Source organism: Tasmannia lanceolata, unplaced genomic scaffold (assembly GCF_043159265.1).
Source record: "Tasmannia lanceolata isolate RefF3 unplaced genomic scaffold, GAP_Taslan_0.1 ptg000037l, whole genome shotgun sequence".
Taxonomy (NCBI): Eukaryota; Viridiplantae; Streptophyta; class Magnoliopsida; order Canellales; family Winteraceae; genus Tasmannia; species Tasmannia lanceolata.
In genome coordinates this window covers 10,051,544-10,063,256 of record NW_027518714.1, presented here as the reverse complement: position 1 = coordinate 10,063,256, position 11,713 = coordinate 10,051,544, and the positions used below count along the sequence as shown (strand labels likewise).

The following is an 11,713-nucleotide window of genomic DNA, read 5'->3' as shown; positions in this document are numbered from 1 at the left end:
TAGGAAATCCACAGTTTGAATTCTTCGAAGAATAGCCGCCCATGTAAATGCTTGAACCCTAGGAGGAGCTTGGGTGCTCCATACCTTGGATACTTTAGAGGATGAAGAACATGGCACCAAATGATGATAAAAAGATTTAACTGAGAAGTCCCCTCCCGAGTTCCAGATCCATACTCTTTTGTCCCTACCAGAGCGTTTGATGTAGGGTTTGATTTTTGATATGTAGACCAAGTTCTGTAATTTATATACTGATTTTTGACATGTAGACCGAGTTCTGTAATTTATATACTTAAGTGGTAGCATTTAGGTCAACGTGACAGAAATGTTACCAATATCTCTATATGTCTACCGAAGGATTCCGCATCAATGGGAATGGAAATGGAAACATGTTGGTTGTTTCGTGTTATTTTCGGTCGAGATTTAGAACCATCCAATAAGTACTTCCTAAACAAGTGTAGAGCAGTAAGGAGAGCCATAGAGTCTACTTCATGGAGTCCTTAACTCCAAACCTGGAACAGCTTCTCAACTTTCCCACGAGTTTCTTGTCATTCATCCAACCCTCAAACAAACTCAAATGACCATCGTAAGCTCCACTGTAATTCAACGTGAGAGAATCCAGTGTTTGGTGGATCCATCTAGCCACAACTTCCACTATCTTAGATTAAAAAAAGAAGAAGGATATGGGTCTCCAATTATGAATTACATCTGCAACCATCAAACTCAAAAAATGTTTTCTTTGCATTGGGCTAAACCAACAATAGAGACTCTGATATCGCCAATGGTTCTCCCAGCCGAAGAGTTGCAATCTCAAAAATTCTATTGTTCCTCTTGGTTCACAATACCCATAAAATCGAATACAATGCTATCCTCCGAAGTCCAAAGGATCCGTCATTTGACGACAAATGTAGTGAATGCCCACCAAGGAGAGGTTTATCACTTTTGTCGAAAAAATGCAATGGATGTTGAAGCTCTAGTGGTTGGGTGCCTAATTCCATAATCCACCTACAATGAAGAGAAAGATGGTCCTTCGGTTCTTCTGCTTCTTTTCATAAAATTTAACAATTAGCTAGCCAAAATCTCTTTTATTGGGCATACCACACGTATTCAAATTTCTACCAAGAGCCCCTGACAAAAGGCTTCCACTCTAAGAACAAATAGGGTGGAAAAAGATAGATTTTATTCTAAAACTTCCTTGAGATATTAGATATTGTATCCTTTTATCTAACATGTGAGAGGGAGATGCATGTTTTCCAACAAATCTAGCTGAGGAAGGACCCATTCATACTGTCATACTTCTCTTTCTCTTCAACACATACATTTATCCTATATATGCTAGGATTAAGAATGGCATAACGGAACAGGGCCAAACTTTATATCCTCGCAAATCTAATGCCCTCCCCTTCCCTTAACCTAAACTTAACCCCTTCATTAAATTAACCCCAAGGCCATTGGCTGGATTTCCACACCCTTAAGCTGGTACCTTAGGTGGAAGTATCCTATATGGTAAATCCCCCATCCCCTTCCACCAACTCGCCTAGCCCAATTCTTACACAAAATGATTTTGACCCAAAGAACTGCCTATTTCTCCTTACCTGCCAAAGCCATTTCTCAAAAGAACCGTTTTTCTTATGCTCGTTACCCCAACACCATGTTCACCACTCTTCTTTTGCTTCCACACCTCTTTCCCATTCGTTGTTTAATTTTCTTCTCCTCGTCTCCTTCGCAAAGAATGTTTCTTTGGAGCTTTTCGAACCTCTTGATGCTTTCTCCAAAATTCATAATACCAACATAGAGATAACCAATGGAGCTTCTGTTAATAAGAATATCGTAAGAGATCGTGGATAACTATTTGAATATCTAATGCCTCCACTTCCCCAGAGAATTTATCCTCATCAATACACAATCGAGAAAATTACTATGCATGGCTGTAAGCTTTTTTCTCAGTCCATCATGCAAACTGTGCCTAACCGACCTTGTAAGGAATATCGACTATATGCATTCATTTGCAATTATGACTACGTCAAGAATTTTCCATTCTCTGGACTCTAGTGAAGACAGCTTGGGTAGGAGAAATGATGAGAAAGGATAATGCATTTCAATCTAATAAAATGTAGTTTTGGCCTGTATTTTGTAAAGGGCGCTTATCAAGGCTTATACGACAGAAATCCTTGACCTCTATCTTATTCTCGGTTTGGATATGCATGATTAATGTAGTGTTCACTACACTGATTTGTATCCTAACTTGCAATTTATTGATCATTTGTATCAACTCCCTGTCATTGTAGTATTTGCTTTTTCATGAGGCCTCGAAGCTCTCGATAGAAGGCCATCCACTGAGAAACCACGTAGAGACCCTAGGCTTTATCACCCTCAATCCTAAAAAAATCATTTTTTTAATCTCCTCTTCCTTGAACTCCTTTTGACAGCTATCTTATGCTTGTCGAGTTTCTGCTAGACTTATATTGAAATTGCCATTGCCATCTGACTTTAGTATTTACATTGTTGAGCTCATCCGACAAACTTCTTCAAATTGTAGGGTCCGTAGGGCCATCAATCCCAGATCAAATCCACAAAAAATCGACGACATTAGAGCTATGGCATGTTCAAAGAGATTCCCAATAACATTGTTGCAAAAAACTTCTCCTTATCAGCTCCTCTCACATTGCTTCATAGTCTCATGCAACTATCGTTTTAAATTTCGGTCAAAATTTCGGATTTCGGTTGGGATTGACACTGAAATCACCTAAATCTGAAATTTCAGCCCAAATCCAAAATTTCGGCCGAAATTTCAGCAATACAGTAATTTCAGATGAAATTTCAGGAAAATGTATTTGAAAAAAAAATTTCTCCTGAAATTTACTTTTCAGCCGAAATTTTATTGCATGCAACCCAAACAGACTTTGCTATATACGATAGAGCCAATTCTGACACGGCTGACTTTTATTGTGACATTTCAACGTTCAGGTTCGCATCATCTAATGCAGAGGACCTGTTCTCCTGTTTGATTGATAGGAAAAAATTCAAGTCATTCTCATTCTGGTTTGCAGAGCTAACAAAACATTTTGACCCTGGTTTACAGAGCAAGACAAAACATTTTCATTATGGTTTGAAACAAGCTACTTCAAGTTTCACCATATGAACAAAATCGAACCATGTATAGCAATTTCATGAAATTTGATGTTTAATTGTAGTTTTGTACAATTCCATGTCTTTTCTCATAGTCTAAATTTCCTAATGCGTGCCCCATAGCCCTTTTACAGAAATCAACACATTTGGTCGATATCATATCCTTTATTTATGAATGTTAATATGTAAAATTGATTTCCATCCAAATTTTGCATTTCAAGTTTCAATCATATGCTTTACTGCCCCTTCTACTTACCTGAACCTCTATGGTAATTACAGATCAGATATGATTAAGTTTGCCAATCTCATTTAGTGTCTTTTAAGACCAAGAGAAAAAAGAAAGTATGTTACTTGAAACTTTTACAAAGAATGTTATGCTGGACGTAAGAAGTTTAGTCACGCAACAATTGTTATGCTGGATTTTTTGCATAAAAGTAAGATTCTTATCATAGATCATCGTTCATTATGCATAGAAGTTGGGGAATCTGTGGATCATATTTTCTTACAATGCAAGGTGGCGAGAGAGTTATGGAGTAAACTATTATGCAAATTTGGTATTCATTGGGTTTTCCTTGCAAAACTAATAGATCTATTAGAAGGTTGGTCGGCAGTTCCATGGAAGAAAAGAGGCAAAGTATTATGGACTGTTTCCTTCCTAACCATTTTATGGGTAATTTGGAAAGAAAGAAACACAAGAATTTTTTTATGGGACCTCTAAAAGCTTGGAGTTTCTCTTTATTAAAGTCATTGCTTTGACGATTTCATTGGTCAAAACCCTTCCATAGTTCCATGCTTCAAATTTGTAACTGCTTATGCCTTATGGGAAGATTGGACAGTAGTTTGCTCTAGCAAGGAAAAGAAGGAATAAGTTGTGCAAGAATGGTCGCCACCTCATAGTGGTTACCTCAAACTAAATTTTGATGGATCTATCTTGGGCAATCCCGGCCCGGCTGAGATCAGATGGGTATTGAGAAACGAACTCAGGGAGGTCCTTTGGGCGTTCGCGGGTCCCATTGGTGTGGCGGACGCCTTGGAAGCAGAGGTGCGTGCAATTCACCAAGGATTAAAACTATTGACTAGAGATGGTCTAACTAATGTGGTAATAGAAGGGGACTCCTTGAATGTGATCCGTTGGTTAGGCAAATCGGAGAAACATCTGTCGAGATTTGACAGGTTCTTCGATGAGATGTTTGATTGGGAGAGATCTTCTACTATGATTTTCCATCATGTTCGGCGATCCGTTGACTAGGTAGCGAATGGGTTAGCTAGAGAAGGTGTCTCGAAGGAGACTTTGGCTCTTTTTTATTCTCTCCCTCCTTGAATGTATTTTCATTTCTCGTAGTGTCTTGTTTTGTTCCTTTTAGCTCTTTTTATGTTGTACTTTGATAATCTTGGTCTTCTTCAATAAAATTGGCTACTATGTTTAAAAAAAAACAACAACTGCTGTTATGCTGGACATAAGAAGTTTAGTCAGGTATCGTGCAGTTGCCCTGACTCCTCACTATTTAAGGTAGGTTCGGCCTCTTATTATGTTTCTAGAATGGAGTTGAAATGTTGTGTCAGCATGGTTTAAAAGCAGTTGATGATACATTTTGTATCATCCAATTCGTATAAAAAGTTTTGGGCTTTGATATGATTTAGACCCCTGTATTAATGCCTGCCAAAAATGCATATCAACCCCAGTATTGGGCACACTGTTCTGATACGCAAGCGTATTGGCCACATTGACCCGTATCAGCCAACAAGATTTTATATTGGTTTGGGGCAATGTTGTATTTTGGGGGTTTGAATTTGAATAAAAAAACGTGTCTTTTTTCAGTTTTTTCTTCATTTTCCTCGTGTTTTTTCTGGGATTAAGGGTCCTATGACTAATTCCAATTAAGTTCTATTTAAATCAAGCATCCAAAACAGGATTCCCATCTTCAATTCTCCATGCTGTTATTTCTAGCTTGTAGTACTTTCATGTGATAGAAAATGATCCACGTAGAAGAACCCAACTAGAACCAGGATTAGAGCCGGGTAGATTCCTTTTACCTTCATGAATTTTTTCTAAAGGATTCATTTAGCCGACCCCAACTAGTTTGGGACAAAGGCTTTGTCGAGTTGAGTTGAGTTGAGTTGAGTAGAGTACTTTCATGTGACAGAGTAACAATGTAAGTGTTCTTACTACCTACTAGTACCTTGTGTTGTGCCATTTATGTAGTTGCATTTGTGTAGTTCCTACTTATACTCTTCAGTGTTCACGTTTTTAGTTTTTCACGTGTTTCTACACTTTTAGTTCAAGTAGCGGGACAAAAATCGATAGACAAGCATGCAGGACAGGACCTAACATGCTCGCTTGCACACTCGAAACCAATCGCATAACAATTATCAAGACGTTGATATATGTTGACCAATTCATTAAGAATAAAAATAAACAAGAATCTATGGTGGAAACAATGTATTGGTTGTTTATTTTTTTGTGTGCGTGCCAAAAAAAAGTATCCCAGGTGTGTCAACTGATACATAGCCAATAGGCCCAATACTAATCAATATCAATAATTAAATCCTTAAGCATGTGTAGTTTCCTTCCTAGAACTCTTACATATAGCACCTCGGATTTTTATGTAATCTAAAATACATCAAGTTGAAATAAAAGTGAACTTATTGTTCCCTACTTTCCTTTAAAAGAACTGCAGTGCCAAACATATATGTAGGAGACACCTCAGCACAGCTATTAGGAATGAGCTGTAGTTTTTCTTTCGTTTCCTTTTTTTTTCCTGATTGTACATGGCTTCAGTATAAATCTATAATCTATAGTTGGATACGTTTATGAGAATTGAGAGCTGCGATAAGATATTTATGATCCCATGATGGTAGAAACGGAACTTACCTGTGCAAATTATTTGTATGAAATAATTCTTGCTTTTTGTATTTTGATATCTTAGTTTATCCTTCCATCCCAGTGTTCTAACTTCATAGATGGCCAATTATTCATTATATTCAGTTAATTTTATAGTCAATATGGCCATTCTAATTATGGACTCTTCTTTTTATTCAGGCTCTAGGCTGCTAATTGATGCGCATGGAATTCTTTCCTCAACACGAAAATTATGCAGCTTTTTAGTTATGGTTCCAGGTTATTCAAGAATGCATAACATTTCTTAGTTTTGTTCTAAAACTCTCAAGTGCTTTTCTTAATATGAATAATCTTTCCTATTAACTCACTAATTGATATAAAGTAATTTTCATAGTTTCTTTCCATCTTTACACACCAATAACCTTTATTTTTGGTATTTTGTTTTTGGGTTATGTTGTACTCGTTCCTAATTTTGTATGTTAGCATTTGGAACCTTCCATTGTGTTAGTTGGAAATAGAAAGAGAAGTAGAAGAGAGATGAAGAACAAAATAAAGAGAAAGAAGTGAAGGAAGTATTCATGAGGGTTATCTGTGAACCCCATGAAATCACACATTTATAAATTCTCTGAAGAATATTACAAAAATAGCATTAGGGCCATCCTAATGACGAGTCCTATCAAATTAAAAAATAACCTCACACTAAATACATCTGTGCACTTTGTAGATTTAGTGGTCCGTACCCACTTAAGTTCTCAACCATGTTATATGGATTCTTATGAATGTGTGAAGTTGCCAATACTTATGGAATCTCTTAGATACTTCTAGATCTATTTTGTATGTTTTTTTTTTGTTTTTTTTTGTTTTATGAATACTGCCACCACAACTTTGCAATTGCAGCCAGTTTTGAGTTTTACTCATCCTAATAGGAGTTTCTTTTTTCTTCTCTTTTTTTTGAGTTTTACTCATCCTAATAGGAGTTTCTTTTTTCTTCTCTTTTTTTTTGAGTTTTACTCATCCTAATAGGAGTTTCTTTAATAGAAATAATCTACTATATCCACTTAACTACACCATATGTCGTGTCAAAATACATATGATATCAAAATACACGTGATTATTTATTAAATAGAAATAATCTACCATCATGATATCAAAATACACGTGGCTCAGGGGTACTTCACCACACCATATGTCATGTCAAAACTTAATTTGGTCACCTTTATAAAATCTGAACATTATCCCTTTATGGAAATGTGGTTATGTTTAATGATATCCCTCCAAACCGTCATATCTTTATTTCAGAAACTGTCATTTGAATACCAGTAATGGGATTTGACCCATACTTGCTATCAATCACCTCCCTCCAAAGAGAGAAAAGAGATTGTTAAAGTATAAAAGATTAAATAACACCTTCTCCAACAGCTTAAGCTTTTGGAGTAACTGGTAGTTTCACATGATATGAGAGCAAAAGGTCTTCAGTTCAAACTTCCTTGATAGTAAAAATCCACATGCCATGGCCAAACCTAAAAGAGGAGCCACACGTGATGGGGAGTGTTAAAGTATAAAAGAATAAATAACACCTTCTCCGATAGCTTAAGCTTTTTGAGTAACCGGTCGTTTCACAAAGATGATTAGTAGAAACGATAAATGAAATGTAATAATAATTAATCTACTTATACCAGGGCTTCACACCATGAGTTTCTTTGGCATCTCACCAAAGAATCCTAGGCATCTCACCAAAGAAGAAGATAAGGTCATTTCTCCACAAAGCTCTCAATATCAAATTGCAAATCAATGCGGTGTTCTCTGTTCCAAACCCAGCATAAAGTATTTATATCAAAAAAATAAAAACTCTTAAGGATTAAACTACGTCTAAGGACTTTAAGAGTTGCTCCCACTTAAATTTTGATAATACATGTGTGGCACCTAAAAACGGTCATACCTCGAAGAACCTATTTTGATGGAAAAAGACCCTATTATCCCCTATAACTTAAAAAGACTCATAAAATACTCATTTAAACCCTTGTAAGTAAAATCAAAACTCTGAAGAAGATATGGAATCCAGACGGGTCCCGTGTGACATCTGAATCATCTCTGAAAATATATGTGGGACCGCTAGGCATTTGGAATGTCTTTGCAACATCTGTGGATCATTTGTGCCGTTGGATCGTCGATCTGGGACATATAGATCAAAGAATCTGGCCGTTCATCCAGTTTGAAGTCATTTGCTTGCCTTTGTCCCTCCATCGCTAGTACACTCCTATGTTTTGATCCCCATTACCAGTTCTTCCATCAGATTCCTCAAAATCCTATTAATTCAGAGGTTGTCTGAGCATAGTTTTAAATTTTCATCGAAATCAATACAAAATGACCGAAATGTTTCTATTTTCATCTCCAGTGAAAAGCATACTGAAACTGAAACACATCGAAACCAAAACCGTAAGCTTCTGTACTACATCATTGCGGTCAAAATTTGAAAGCATATTTTAGTTGAAAATTTCTATAAAATTCCTATAAAATCACGAAAAATATGGAAGCATATGCAAATAATAGATTAAAAAATTTAAAAAGAAATTATTAAAATTTTAGAAAAACTAACAAAATCAAGGCATGTGTCATTCAAAAAATAAAAAATAAAAAAATAAAAAATCATGGCATGTGCAAGTTTAGCCATGCCATGTTAAAAATTATGTTGTATTTTCTCGCTAGTTTCTTTGTTATAATTTTTTATAAATTGTTAAAAATCAAGGCATGTGCAAGTTTAGCCATGCCATGTTAAAAGTTATGTTGTATTTTCTCGCTAGTTTCTTTGTTATAGTTTTTTATAAATTGTTAAAAATTATTTTAAAAAGGCATAAATATTTTTCTTCATCATTTAATTTATTAGTTGTATACTAAACTAGTATGTGTTACATAATTAATTTTATATGAATTGCATGTGAAATGTGGTATGGACAATGTTTTGAAAATCGGAATCGAATCGTAAATCGTAATAGGGGTCGAATCGTATCGGATTGCAAATCGTATCGTAAATCATAAGATTCATTCAAAAATATGAAAAATATGTATAATAAAAAATTATAAATAAATTAAAGAATAAAAATGGCCAATTTTTCATTTTTCATCCAAATTCATTAATTCAAACAGAAACTATCATGATTAGCATTCAATATCGCAGTATGAATTGTTTGGTGACAAACTTGACACATGCTAATCATCTCATTCTCATCCAAACCCATGCATCTTGGTTAATAATCTTTAAAAAAAGACACAAGATCATATCAATTCTCAAAGTCTCAAACATCAAATGACAAATATCAATCATAAAAGACGGGAATCAATGTTGTCCTTATTATGGTAGTCTCCCGCCTCGATGTGAGTAATGCCCTCAACAAATGCTTTGTGCTCGACTGGTTCGATTCGTTCTAAGTCCTACTTCTCCTCTGCCTTCTTCCTTCTAATGAGAGGGATTTCAAAGGCTTCTTGTAATGTAGAAAGGAAGTGAGGTCTTTTGAAAGAAAGACATATTTTCTTTTATACAAAACTTAATTTGGATAAATCACATAAATCATATGAATCGTACGATTTACTATCGAATTGTAAGATTCAATAAAAAATCGTAAGATTCATACAAATTAAGATTCAATCATGGGATTCAAATCGGTTTGCCTGAGAATCGTAAATCGAATCGTAAATCGTAAGATTTTCAAAACAATGGGTATGGAATCATCTGACATACACGACAGCATGTCACTAGGTGTTCAAAGTTGTTAAACCATTGTGGGTAGTTTTTTGCATATGCAATGATTTTTGGTGTGTATTTGTGCTTATTCTCGCACTTGTTGAAGTTTCGTCTCAATTTTCCATCATTTGCACATGTTTCTATATGTTTCTGTGATTTATAAGATTTCCAATGAAATTTCCATCAAAAACCATGTTTCTGTTTCCATCACAATCAAAACGTCTACCGAAATTGATACTCTGGTTCTATGTTGGGATGCATGTTTTCCATGTGAATATTAGATTATTTCAGGAAACAATTGAAAATGGGTACAATCTGTGTTGATTCTCGAATATCATTGAAGTAAACAAATGTGGTTCCTTTTTTCTAGAAACTTCTTCGATAAAATCTTGTAACTAATGCACTAGGATTGGGTACATGGATCTAATATGCTGACCTTTTATTTTGTACCAAATCTACAATTTATGTGCATCATTGTGGAAAGTAATTATGATTAGCTCTGATAATGCCAAATACATAACTGTTGACTCAAGCTACTGAGCCTTCAAGTAAGTCCTTTTTTTGTTGAAGGGAGCCTTGAACTAACTCTTTTGGCTGTCTGAATTAGAGGATGTAAAATAGACTGTAATAAAAGAGCATATCAATGCATCTCTTGTACAAATTTTTAGCAAAATACATAAAATTTTCTGTGTTTGGCAATGTTTGACATGCTCTTCTCTGAAGCTATTATTCTGTATGAAGGTAATTCTGAACAAGGAATTGGTTACACACCCAGGAAGATATTGTCTCTATTTAATTCTCAGTCATGGTAAGCATTTCATCTCATCTTTTGATATTGACATCTGCTTTTTTATGCTAGGATTTCTGTTTTATTTCTTACATTTATTCATTTAGGATAACACCAGAGTTGAGGATAAAGATGTTTTGTGCAATTGTTTCTTTAGCGGCAACAATCTCTCAAAATAAGCTTCCATACCACTCAAGCAGTATAGAGGTACAATTTCATTTGCTGTGGCACCTCTCATCAGACGGTTATTTGATTGCACCTAATGACCTGAAAGTTTGTAGTTAATTTATGAGGTGATTATGCTCCCGTGATTGTAGAATCTTGAGAGGATGTATAGTAACAATTTTGACAGGATGTATAGTATTAATTTATTCTTAGATAGTCATTAGCTCTGTCAGTTCCAACACTTGGGTCCTGTCCAATGTATATTTCTTTCGTGAACCTAGGCAAGTGTGCAGGGGCCCGCAGTTTAGTTGTTGGCCTCAGTATCTTTTTGTTTTTGTTTTTGTTTTTGAAAATGAAGCCTCAGTATCTTAAAGTCCCGATCTATTCTGAACCCTTTGGGTGGAGGGCAACTCGTCAATGTAATTTCTTGGGCATTGAGATGAAGACCATGCCCTTGGAGATTAACAAATTCCATCGTGGAGATCCCCGGGGTCTTTGCTTCTCCATAGCTCGCATCCCTCATATGTTAATGATCGATCCTCTTGCTCAGGAGGAAATTGTCTGTTTCCTTTTTTCTTGGGTTCATCTCCTTCGTGACAGAGTATTCCTTTTTATTCAATAAAGCTTACCATTACCTCTCAAAAAAGGACAAAAATGGAACTGCTTCTCCTCCATACTCTTTAGTTCTGCGAGAATGTTTTCAGAGAATTTATTGCCTTGGGAAACTCTACGACCTTTTCTTTGTATCAAATTGAAAATTCCAGCTTTCAGAAGTACAAGAATCAAATTATTAATATCCATGTTAAAATCTGCTGCTCTCTAAACATGTTTTCTCTGTTTTCATCGACTTCTCACTATCCATTTGATCATTTATTTGCCAATCTGATCCAGGTTGTGGGCAATGATCAACTATTCTTAGGAGAACCATCCTATCTTGAGGAAATTCTCTCTATTTCCAGTTTTATTCTTGAAAATCTGGTGGTTGGCATTGAGCAGGAGCCATCTGCAGTTAAGTGTCACCATTTGCCTTATTTCTTTCACTTTTAATTTGTCAGAA

The 11,713-nt window shown here is 35.5% G+C and overlaps 1 protein-coding gene across 9 annotated transcripts in view; it reads left to right on the top strand.

The window, feature by feature from the left end:
* Window positions 1-11,713, top strand: part of LOC143861401 (uncharacterized) — a 49,368-nt gene that overhangs the window by 36,843 nt on the left and 812 nt on the right. For 6 of the 9 annotated variants that reach the window (XM_077372325.1, XM_077372324.1, XM_077372322.1 and 3 more), the window contains 4 exons: window positions 6,167-6,244; window positions 10,446-10,512; window positions 10,599-10,698; window positions 11,548-11,664. In XM_077372325.1, coding sequence (XP_077228440.1) covers window positions 6,167-6,244; window positions 10,446-10,512; window positions 10,599-10,698; window positions 11,548-11,664 — 362 coding nt within the window. Of the gene's footprint in view, window positions 1-6,166; window positions 6,245-10,445; window positions 10,513-10,598; window positions 10,699-11,547; window positions 11,665-11,713 lie in introns of those variants that run through there. The other 3 variants (XR_013239961.1, XR_013239962.1, XM_077372323.1) reach the window with 3 other exon arrangements.